The 12595-nt window shown below is 38.0% G+C and overlaps 1 protein-coding gene across 7 annotated transcripts in view; it reads left to right on the forward strand.

Annotated features, from left to right (window-relative positions):
- Positions 1-12595, forward strand: part of METTL8 (methyltransferase 8, tRNA N3-cytidine) — a 117034-nt gene that overhangs the window by 44149 nt on the left and 60290 nt on the right. For 4 of the 7 annotated variants that reach the window (XM_064287005.1, XM_064287002.1, XM_064287001.1 and 1 more), the window contains one exon: positions 11640-11802. In XM_064287005.1, coding sequence (XP_064143075.1) covers positions 11660-11802 — 143 coding nt within the window. In that variant the 5' untranslated portion in view covers positions 11640-11659. Of the gene's footprint in view, positions 1-4857; positions 4914-5427; positions 6650-10087; positions 10503-11639; positions 11803-12595 lie in introns of those variants that run through there. The other 3 variants (XM_064287006.1, XM_064287007.1, XM_064287003.1) reach the window with 3 other exon arrangements.

The following is a 12595-nucleotide window of genomic DNA, read 5'->3' on the forward strand; positions in this document are numbered from 1 at the left end:
TCTTGTCGTTGCCCCTGGGCTGGTGTGCCCATTTAGTCTCATTTTGTTTTATGGGCCTGTCTGATATTTGGGTGAAAGGTGAACTTCAGGAGTAACGTCAGTACTGAGTTAAAAGGGTGTTCTGAGGCCACACTCTTGGGGTTTCTCCAGTGTCTCTTAGACCAGTAAGTTTTTTTTTTTTTTGTGAGTTAGAATTTTGTTCTACATTTTTGTCCAGCTCTGTTGGGGACCCTCTGTTGTCAGCCCTGTCAGAGCTGTTGGTGGTGGTAGCTGGGCACCATCTAGTTGTGCTGGACTCAGTATGGTGGAGGCTGTGGTAATTGTGATCTATTAGTCCTTCGAACTAATCTTCCCAAATTCTTAGCATATAACAGTAATGGATATTATATGTTAGAATCCTCTGGAATGAAAATAACAGAAAATCTAATAGGGGCTAAATAACAAAATAATTTATTTTTCTTACCTATCAAGAAGCCCAGCGGTAGGTGGTAACTGTCATTTATACTTGTTCAGTGATCCCATCAAGAATCCAGACCCGTCCTTCATTGTACACAAGCATCACATCTAAGTTTAAGAAAGACGCAGGGTGAGTTGGTGCCAGCAAGCTATCCTTTGGCCCCTTTACTTTCTATAAGGAATGCAAAGACTTTATTCCCTTGGCAGGCTTCCACTTGTGTTGGATCAGCCAGAACTGTGGTCCCACGGCTCCTCCAGCTGCAAGGGAAGCTGGAAAGGTGAATTTTTAGGGAGACTAATCTCTTGAATAAAAACAAGGTGCTAGAGTTAGGCTCTAATCATAAGAGTACTGTTATATCTACAAAACCGGTTGCTGTGGAGTCGATCTAACTCATAGTGACCCTATCGGAGAGGGTAGAACTGCCCCCTAGGGTTTCCAAGTCTTTAAATCTTTACGGAAGCAGACTGCAACATCTTCTTCCCATGGGGCAGCCTGGTGGGTTCAAACCACCAACCTTTTGGTTAGCAGCCAAGTGCTTAACCGTTGCACCACCAGGGCTCCTTCTCTGTCTAAAAAGCCACTAGGAAATCAGCAATGTGTTTCCTGTCGGATAAAGATCTGAGGATAGAAGACCAGCCTGAGAGGATTGACCCCAGTGGTAGCAGAATCTGTTATAGATAGAAAGCACAGATGCATCTTGTAAAGAATCTAACATACTCTAGCTACCCTGTCTATATCCTGTACAATTCTGTATTGCTCCCTTCAAGCTCAACTTCATTGTCTATTCTTATGTGGAAATTGTATCACTCCCTTAAGTTTTACTTTTCTTTCTCTGAACCCTTTTTTTATTGCCTCCTGTGGTGTGGCAATCAAAATTTTACCTGCTATTCCATTGTGCAGTTTGCCTTGCTTTTTTCAAGTTATAAATATATAATTGTAGTCCTTTATAATCAAGTTTACACATTGCTATAACATCTGTCTGCCTGAATTCCATGTTTTTTGTTTTTTTTAATGATGGAAATACATTATATGGACACTTTTATTTACTGATGTTGTATTTAAAATTTTTCACACCTAACATCCACGTATGATTTGAATTTTTTGCAATATTCCATTCTTTATCATGGCACCTTTACTGATACATTAGTCCAAACATGATTAGGTAAATTCTTCATACAGGCATAAGGATCTCCTGCCATTTAGTGTACCTAGAGGCCACTTCAGTGTATAGGAAAGTAGAAGTCTCACTAAAGGCAGAACTCCACACATCTCTGTGTGAGTTTTCTACTAGAAGAACTTGTAAGGACTGTTAAGACATAAAGTGTGAAAGTTAACTTTATCAACCCACCAAATACAGTTAACCAGTTGCCTTCAAGTTGATTCAACCCCATGTGTGTCAGAGTAGAACTGTGCTCCATAGGGTTTTCAATGGCTGATTTTTCAGAAGTAGGTAACCAGTCTTTCTTCTGAGGCACCTCTGGGTGGTCTCAACCTCCAGCCTTTCCCTTAGCAGCTGAGTGTGTTAACTGTTTGCACCACCCGAGACCCCACCAAATTTGGCTAAGTTCTATTAACTCCTTCAAAAGTTACTGTAGCACAGAGAAATGTGAAATTCCAGGTACCCACTACCCACTAAAAAAAAAATGGGTATTAACTCCTTCAAAAGTTACTGTAGCACAGAGAAATGTGAAATGCCAGGTGGATGAGTTAAAACACACTTCATTTTGATCCAGCATAATGTTTTCGGAGACAAGTTTTATAGTAATTAGAATGGTGTACCTTCCAGGTATTTTGGATTTGAGGTGGCTTTGAGATGGGCTTAGATGAAATCCCTTGAAGAAATAGCTTCTAAGTCCCAGTAGCCTCTTTTCCTTGAGTGAGTGCATCATGTAGCCACCTTGGAGAGTGGTCATGGAGAGCAAACCCTAAGCATGAGATTCCCATTTTAAGCTGCAGAGTGATGTCAGTGTGATCAAAGTGCTCTGCAAATACTGTAATTATTGTTGTTGTGCTGTTCTTGCTAATAACCTTATTTATACCCTGAAATTATAATCATCCAAAGAAAGATTAAAACAAGATGCGAGTTGCCTGAGCTGTTTGCCTCGCAGATGGTCACCCTCAGAGTTCTCTGAAATTGCCGAGGTTAATTGAAGCTTCAGTTTTCACTACAGTGTACTTGATACTTAAGTGTTTCTTACCTGTTGGCTTTCCCTATCCAAAACAGTAACAACAATAGCGCTTTAATTTGCTCTCATTAATGCTAGCCTCTCAGGAATGTTTAGTGCAGCTTTATCTAGATGATGTTTTCGCCTCTGAATGAAACCTTTGTACCAGCTTCCCAGCTGAGAAGAAAAGCTAAACAGTTACAAAGGTAAAAACATGAATATCTCACTAATTTATTTATTTAAAGGATGCTCAGAACCCAGAATACATTGAGGGGAGTTAACTTTTAAACAGTGGGTAGGCTATGTGTGATTAACAGTAGGTTCTTTCTCTGGGGTTTGCAGTGAGCTGAGACAACTGGGAATCATTCTTGGGGAGCCTTACAAATAGTTTTTGCTTAGAGCCAGCTAAGTGCTTCAAGGATAATCACTATAGATTCACACAAACAGCAGTGCTATTTGCTCTAGTTCTTTGATGCTCCTCTAGTAGCACAGTACTGAGATGTGAGAAAGCAATCTTAGGATCACGGTTAAAAAACAAGGGAAATTCTCCAGTACTCCTGGGTGGCTATGTAAAAATAGAAGACCAGTGAAAAGAACTGGGTGTTAAAATGTTACATTGTTTAGGTGATGCAAGAGCCCTTTGCTTGTATCTTGAGATTTGAATACTGGAAAGAGAATGACTGTGCTCTCCTAAATCTGGGGACTGGTGCCTCCCAGTGGCATTGCTTGCTGTTTGATTAAGGTCCAAGAGAAGAAACAGGGTTGAGAGAGATTCAAGTAGAGAGGAATTTAGGGCCTTCTTAAATCAGTTGCAACAAATTAGCTACTCCAGTAAAGACTGGAGAATCAGTACTGTGACCTTTCTTGTGTATGTGGTATACAAATGTAGAATGCAAAGGGGTGGATTGTAGGGTATGTGAATTTTATGTATCTCAGCAAAGCTGTTAAAAAAAAAGTAGAGTATGGGCTCTTCAATTAGACTGCCTGGGTTCAAATTGCAGCCTCATCATTTATTAGTTGGGTTTTCATCTATGAGTACAAAAATAGTATTCCTCCATAGATAATTAAGGTGAAATAATACATATTGTTGCTGTTTTTGTATGCCATTGAGTCCATTCCAACTCACAGCAGCCCTATAGGACAGAGTAGAACTGCCCCGGAGGGTTTCCTAGGCTGTAATCTTTACAGGAGCAATTGCCAAGTCTTTTCTCCAGAGGAGCCACTGGTGGGTTTGTACTGATGACCTTCAGTGAGCAGCTGAGCAGCACTTAACCAATGTACCACAGGGATCCTTTATAATACATATAAAGTATTTATTTATAACAGGGCCTCTCACATGGCATTTAATTTTTTTTAATTGAGATTAACATGAAAGATAAATTGGAATTGCTTCTTTACTTCCTATTTTTTTTTTCAATTTTGCAAAATATGGTACAGAGTGTTTTCTTTAACCAAAATCCTCCTTTTTATAACATACATAGAACTGTTGCTCTGCAAAAATAAAATTTGCAATTATTTAAGAAACATTTTTCGTGTATATAACGTGAAATATCTTCTTATATACATTTTACTTGTTCCAGTAGAATATGTTATAGTTTGTTGTAATAGTAAGGCAAATATGTGAATCACTGTGGAAAGGGCTCAGTTTTAGTGGAAAGCAAATCATCAAGTGAAAATTTGGAGGTAGGGCAGGGATCTCTTCCCCAGAAGTCTTCTGTACCAAAGCAGCTGCTTTTGCTGCTAAGCACAATACAGTGGTAGTGGGCCCAGAAAATGGGTATTAAAACCAACTTCATACTGTATGCCAAACCCAAATTATTTTACGTATTTGTTCTTATCCTTGCATTCTAAAATAGGCACACACCTACCTAGTGGGCCCAGAAAATGGGTATTAAAACCATCTTCATACTGTATGCCGAACCCAAATTATTTTACGTATTTGTTCTTATCCTTGCATTCTAAAATAGGCACACACCTACCTACACCTACAGCTGGCTGAAAGTCTGTCAGCTTTTCATGGCACACCTCTGTGTACTTGGTAGCATAATTAATGCTATTGATAATGACACTCTGTCAGTCAGTCTGATACTTATATGAGCTTCAGTTCTTTTCTGGATCTGTTCATTAATGATTGCTTTAGTTATTTGACCACTCATGACTGAGTCTTGGCTTTGAGATCTCAGAGGGCCATAGCCCTAAAGTCATGCTCGTTCTGTTTTATTCTGACCTTGACAGGACTCCAGAAGAACCACCATATCATGGTGAGCTGAAAGTGGGCATCTGTAGGCAAAGTAAGTAGATGAAATGCCACTTGACTATATAGAGTTTCATATGGCAGAATTAAAAACCACTAACCCACTAGCCTGAGCTAAATTAACAGCGAGGACCACAAACACTTTCAGGTGCCTATAACAGTAAATAAAAACTCTCTCATGCACTTATGGAGATTCTTTTTGCCTTCTTCATATTTCTCTGCCCTGAACCAGAGTAACCTAAAGTAAATGTCAGGCTTAGTAATTAAAGCACTCCAAAACGTGCCTGGAAAGCTCCCACCTAGGTTTCCCCCTTCTAGATATCCTCAAATTTTATTCTGACAAATACCTGATAACATGAAACTATAATGGGAAGCACTGAGTCTATGGGAAAACTGCAATGTAAAAATGCGGCCAATACTTAAACCTTTATTTCACACGAATGTACTACTTATCCAGATTATACTGGCCTCATAAAACAAGTTGGGAAGTGTTTTTTTCTCTATTTTCTGAAAGAGTCTGTATAAGAGCACTGTTATTTCTTCCGGAAGTGTTTGATATTTACTGGTGAAGCCATTGGGCCTGAAGTTTTCTTTATATGAAGGTTTTTTTATGTTCATTTGCTTTTAATTACAGATTTAACTGATTTAATAATTTAAGGATATTTATATTTTTTCTTCTTGTGTTGTTTTGGTAAATTGTGTTTTTGAAGGAATTTTTCCCATTCATCAAAGTTGTTGAGTTTATGGGAATGAAATTGTCCATAATATCCTCTTACTAGCTTTTCAATCTCTGTAGGGTCTGTGATCACGTTTCCTCTTTCACTCCTGTTATTGGAAATTTGTGTTTTCTGAAACACAAATGTTTAAGATTAGTCTTGATAGGGGTTTATCATTTTTATTAATCTTTTCAGAGAACCAGCTTTTGGCATTGATTTTCCCTGTTTCGTTCATTTTCTGCTTTATTGACTTCTGCTTTTATTTTTATTATTTTATTCTTTCTATTTGGGTTTAATTTACTCTACTTTTTCTAGCTTTTTAAGATAGAATTTGAGATCATCAATTTGTGATCTCTCTTTCTAATATAGACATTTGAAAGCTATCATTTTCCCTCTAAATACTGCTGTAGCTGCAACCCACAAATTTGGATATTTTGAGTTTTCATTATCATTTCATTCAACGTATTTTTAAATTTCCCTTAAGATTTAGTCCTTGACCCGTAGATTATTTAGAAGTGTGTGGCTTAATTTTTTTTTTAATAATTTTTTTTGAGCTTTAAGTGAACGTTTATAAATCAAGTCAGTCTGTCACATATAAGCTTATATACACCTTACTCCACACTCCCACTTACTCTCCCCCTAATGAGTCAGCCCTTCCTGTCTCTCCTTTAGTGACAATTTTGCCAGTTCCTAACCCTCTCTACCCTCCTATCTCCCCTCCAGACAGGAGATGCCAACACAGTCTCAAGTGTCCACCTGATACAAGTAGCTCACTCTTCATCACCATCTCTCTCCAACCCATTGTCCAGTCCCTTCCACGTCTGATGAGTTGTCTTCAGGAATGGTTCCTATCCTGGGCCAACAGAAGGTTTGGGGACCATGACCGCTGGGATTCCTCTAGTCTCATTCAGACCATTATGTCTGGTCTTTTTATGAGAATTTGGGGTCTGCATCCCACTGATCTCCTGCTCCCTCAGTGGTTCTCTGTCGTGCTCTCTGTCAGGGCAGTCATCGATTGTGGCCGGGCACCATCTAGTTCTTCTGGTCTCAGGATGATGTAAGTCTCTGGTTCATGTGGCCCTTTCTGTCTCTTGAGCTCATAGTTGTTGTGTGACCTTGTTGTTCTTCATTCTCCTTTGATCCAGGTGGGTTGAGACCAATTGATGCATCTTAGATGGCCACTTGTTAGCATTTAAGACCCCAGACGGTATGGCTTAATTTTTAAGCATTGGAGATTTTTCTAGATATTATTGTCAGTTTGGATAAAAACTAAGATCCAACAATATGCTGCCTATAAGAGAAGCACTTTAAATGTAAACACACAAATAGTTTAAAATAAGAATAGATACACAACACTGCATAAGACAGCTGGTGGGGTTCTGTAATATTATACAGAGTAGATTTCAAGAGAAAAACTACAAGTAGTCCCCAACTTATGACAGGGTACTGTTCCAACAATTCTTTTGTAAATCTGTTCTGATGTAAGATGAATACCTCTTTTTTTTTTTTTTTAGTTTTCATTATTATTGCCTTTTATTATCAGTATCTTTATGAATCTGATCTTTGTCTTTGGAGGTTGGAATGGTACATATAAACGTACAGATATATTTTAATACATACATGCACAAAGAAATACACAAATCATAAAAAGGTACTCCAACTATGAAGAAGAGTTGGACGACGTTGGCATTTTGTCAGTTGCAGTAATAATTCCACTTGTGGAAGGAAGGTTCTGGATCACCTGGATTATCCTAGGAATGGAGATGGTGTTTGTAGTCAGAAAATTAATGAGAGCTGTCTGTATGGTCATTTTCTTTTTTCGTTCATGTATTTTGTGGTAACATCTCACTGTTTCTCCAATCTATTGATTTTAGCAAAGCACTCAGCGTTTGAGACCATGTTTTCAAGCAACTGAAGCCCCTGATTTAGTTTAGAAAAAATTCCAGCTAATCCTTTCACTTCGACAACTTCTCTCCTTCCTCTTCCTCATTATTTCTTTCTTCTTCTGCATTTTTTTCCTTTTCAAAATCCGTTAAGTTCTGATCTATCAGTTCCTCATCTTCGCGATCTATGAGCAGTTCTACATCGCTGATATCTAGTTCTAAATTCGTGTTCTTGCCATATGGACTATTTTTCCGCTGATCTCTTCCATCATATTATCCTGATCAAATGCTTGGAGCATGTGTTCACATAACTCAGCATTTTTTTCCCATATCCCCTGCATTAATTTTCCCGTAACTTCCTCCCAGGAAGACGTAATGTTCTGGATACATCAACAGTTGTAAGTGCAGTTTGTTGTAACTTGAATGCATTGTAAATCGGGGACTACCCTGTATTACCAGAGATAGACGGATTTAATAATAACAACCAATTCATCAAAAAAGATTAACATTTAATATTGTTAATAGTTATCCTTTGGAATTTATTGAGACCTGTTTTATAGCCCAGCACATGATATACCTTGGTGAATGTTCTGTGTTCCCTTGAAAAGAATGTGTATTCTGCTATTAGGTATAGTGTTCTTTCTGTAAATATCAGTTAGGTCAAGTTGTTTATTATGTTCAACTCTTCTGTATCCTTAGTGTTTTTTTTATAGTTTGTTGCTGATTGTTGTTAATTATTACTAAGAAATTCAAATATTACTGTGAATTTATTTCTCCTTTAAAAAGTTCTATCCATTTTTGCCTTATATGTTTTGAAAGTCTGTTAGGTACCTACACATTTAGGATTGTTATGTCCTCTTGATGAATTGATTCTTATCATTATTAAATGTCCCTCTTTATCTCTGTAATAGCCTTTTTCCTAAAGTCTGTTTTGCCTCTTAAATATAGCCCTACCAACTTTCTTATGTAGTGTTTGCATGATATATCTTTATTTTAATCTATTTGTGTTTTTATACTTAAAGTGCTTCTCTTATAGACAATATATTGTTGGAGCTTGTTTTTTTTTTTAATCCAAACTGATAATTTACACCTTTTAATTGATGTCAACCTATATTTAATGTAATTATTGATATGTTGTTGTTGTTGTTAGTTGCCATCGAGTCCATTCTGACTCATGGTAACCCCATGTGTACAGAGTAGAACTGTTCCATAGGATTTCAAGGCCGTGAACTTTTGGAAGGAGATCACCAGGCCTGTGTTCCAAGGTACCTCCAGGTGGGTTCGAACCACCGACCTTCCAGCTAGTAGTTGAGTGCTTAACTGTTTGCACTACCCAGGGACTCTCAGTTCTTAATATGGTTGAGTTTAAATATGCCATCTTGGTATTTGTTTTCTATTTCTTCCATCTGTTTTTAGTTCTACTGTTCTTGTTTTATGGAACCCTGGTGGCACAGTGGTCAAAAACTTGGCTGCTAACAAAAAGGCCAGGAGTTCAAGTCCACCAGCTGCTCCTTGGAAACCCTATGGGGCAGTTTGGCTTTGTCCCATGGGGTCGTCATGAATTGAAATGGACTTGACAGCAAGGGGTTTGGTTTGGTTCTTGTTTTCCTGCCTTCTTTTGGAAGAATTGAATATTTTTAGTTATACCTTTTTGTGTTATTTCACATAAAAATACTACTTATTCACATAGTTTCATTATATAAATAATGTCTTAGTTTAGCTTGTATTAAAATTAGGGACTTGCTAGAGTTTTGTCAGTTTTATTAATCTTTTCAAAGAACGAACTTTTGGCTTGGAGAGTTAAAAGAGAGTTCAGAGAGGGTACACAAAGGGAGTGGGACGCCTTGGTGGCAGAGATCAACTTTCTCTGCCAAAATTCTGTTTAGGGCTGGCCCTGCCCTTCTCTCCTTTTCCCATCATAAAGTGGACCCATGGTGAACATTAAGCTAATGTGGTAGTCATAACATAAAGCTCATATTTATTAATCATTATAATCAATATAATTGGATAGCTGTCTAAATAACGTCACACTCTTCTGTCACTTCCTTTTTCCACAGTGATGGGATTCTAGGAGTCACCCTGGAAAGTATGAAATAACTCCAATTAAATTTATGTCAGACATGTATCATTTTTGGATAATCAGTTAATTCATGAGCAGCTTAGAACTGCCCCTAGAAGCTTGTAATTTAGTTAAGAAAGCATTTCTATATTTTTATTATGTATTTACTTATATTATATGTTACACTTATTATATACATTTGTTATATATTTACATAATAAGAAGATAAATATCAGTGCAAGGCTGTATGTGAGCATTACAGATAATAAATAAAGATGCTTGTGTGGTTAATTTGAGAAACGGCTGCCTAAACAGGGAAATTGCCAAGTATGTAGGCCCTGGCCACACTCTCTAGGGGCTGGCAGTCTGCAGGGCACAAACTTCTCTGACAGTTTCCTGAGTTGCCTAATATCTGGTCTGTTTATGACTTTTTGTCTCTGACTGTCTACAGAGTTTCTCAGTCATTTATAGTAAGAAAAACTCTTGCCTTTTTTTTTTTTTTTAGTCTCTCTCTCTCTCTTCCTTGTGTATATATAGATGTAGAGATGTATCACCTGATTATCTGAAGAACTGAGATTTCATTTTGATTTGGCTTTCCTGGGTGGAACATGTTTACATCATTGTACACATTTGAGCCTGAATTGCCACTCTTTCTAGGTGTAATCAGTTTCTCCTCTTCAGCATATAGAAGATTTTATGAATAATATTCAACACAGAAAGAGAGCTCTAAAAATAACTGTGCAGGTAGGGTTTTGTTAGCCGTGTGTGGAACACTGGCAGGAGAGAAGAACAAAGGCACTTCGGGGTGAAGGTGGCGGTAGGCGGAGCATGTCACACGCCTCCACCAAGAGCTTGCCTTAAGTGGAGAAGGAGAAACAAACAGGAGACAGGAGCATCTGCGGTAGCTGTTGAATGCTTCACGTCTCGTCACTGTTAGTCACATTTCAGTGGAACCATTAGTCTTTTTGGTATGTCTAACTAAGCCTTTTTTTTTTACCCCCCAAAAAGAGAAAGTCTTGAATTTTATGTTTTAAAAAAAACAATGAAATGTGTTTGACATTCTGCAGTTCATTTTGGAATTCAGTCTTAAAATCCATTGACTTTCAGTAAGGTAGTAAAGGGTATACAGTACATGTCATTTTTATGCCTAATAGCACCTCCGATAGTCCCTAATGCACATTATGTACACACACCTTTTTGCACCTGTTTCTACCTGACAGCTTAGAGCATGAGGCTGAATGCCACGATGAACTGAGTGGGGGTGAAATGCCAAGCACTACCAGTGGATTTTTATGGGGGTAGGGGGAGTAAGCTCTTTGGAAATTCTTTTTGATATTTTTTCTATAAAGATTTTAAAATGATATATTTACCAGTGCATAATTAAGATTACACACTTTAAATGTTTAAGTCATTCTTCCAGAAATGAGAATGGATTTGTGCTAATCAGCTAGTGATTCTCCTCTTGAGCTAGGATTTCAGTATGCATTTTGTTCAGGAACATTTATTTGGCAACTGTATTACTGACTGTTCTTAAAAATGTATGTGTATAGGTTTGTTAGAACTAAGAATTTCCAGGGTCATATCTTAATACAATGTTATTTATTCGAATAATTTTTATAGTATTCAGCTCAGCCTGGAGAATGAGATTCAGTAGGTTTTCTTTATTATTCTGCTACTATGGTGGCGTTTGTAGTCTAGCGGTCCAGAAATATTCCCAAGAAATATGTTTGCCTAGAATTCCCAAAACAAAATAATGAGGTCACTTTTTAAAGCTGCATTTAATACACAAAATCCAGATATTGCACTTACATGCTTTGGCCACGTGCTAAAAATTAACTAAGCAAATATCCAACAAAGCAAAATTGCTCTTGGTTGTGGCTTATAAAGAACCCCAGCCAGCGTCACGTAGTCTAAATGTTCCCTTCCACTCTCTTGGCCTGAAAATACTTCAGTAGAAAACTATAATACCCTGTTTCATTTTTTTTTAATTCTGTGTTTGTGTTTTCTCTAAAAAGGTTGTAAAACTTTTAGACCAGTTTTTGCTATTAGATAAACAATGTACTGTTTACTCTGTATTGACTAATTAATCATTTGTAACTTCCTAGTTTTTTAGGTACTGATTAGAATGAATGTGATTTGGAGAAATTCTATTTCCTGTCTAAAGATAGGAAAGGCGCCTCACAGATACCAAAGTGATTATCGCCCAACGGCTCCTCTGGGATCAAGAATTTTAACTGACCCAACCAAAGTTTTTGAACACAACATGTGGTGAGTTATCTTTTCAGGTATATTAAACATTACCACTGGCATTATTTTCATGTAGTGCCAGCAAAGGATTTTTAAAGCTGATTATCTAACTTGTGTTGTAGAGGTCCAAAACTCAGGGTAAGTGATCCTGACCTAAAAAGTGTTGCCAATTTTCAATTTCTTTGCAAATGACATTTGTAAAGCAGAACTTCCCAGGCGCTTTTTGCAGCTTTGGCGTTCCTACAGTCCCTCCCTGCTCACTTCTGATCCTGCTTTGCCAGAGCTTCACTAGGGTGGGCTCTTTTCTAGGTGAGCCCCTCCTCCCACCCCACAGGCCCTGCCTTCTTTTACAAGTACTTGTTAGTCAGCAAATGTATATTCAGTGCCTGCTGCGAGGCAGCAAACGGTAAGGGCCCTTTGAGTGTTACCGACTATGTGTCTTATAAGAACAACTCCGTTTGGGCAGTCAGGAACACTTCTTAGAGTGGGGAAACTGGGATCAGGGATTGTATCTATTTTATTTATATTGTCTTCAGTACTTAGCACGGTGCCTGGCACATAAATGTTTGCTGAGTAATGATTTGGATATGTAAAGCTGGAATAAACCCTAGTGGTGTAGGGGTTAAGAGCTAGGACTGCTAACCAAAATGGTGGCAGTTCGAATTCACCAGGCACTCCTTGGAAACCTGATGGCGCAGTTCTGCTCTGTCCTCTAGGGTAGCTACGAGTCGGAATCAACTCTACAGCAATGAGTTGAAGGCCATAAAACACAAACAGATGAGGAGGTATAAGGCAGTAAATAGGATAGTTTGCC

The sequence above is a fragment of the Loxodonta africana genome, chromosome 6 (genome assembly GCF_030014295.1).
Source record: "Loxodonta africana isolate mLoxAfr1 chromosome 6, mLoxAfr1.hap2, whole genome shotgun sequence".
Lineage (NCBI taxonomy): Eukaryota > Metazoa > Chordata > Mammalia > Proboscidea > Elephantidae > Loxodonta > Loxodonta africana.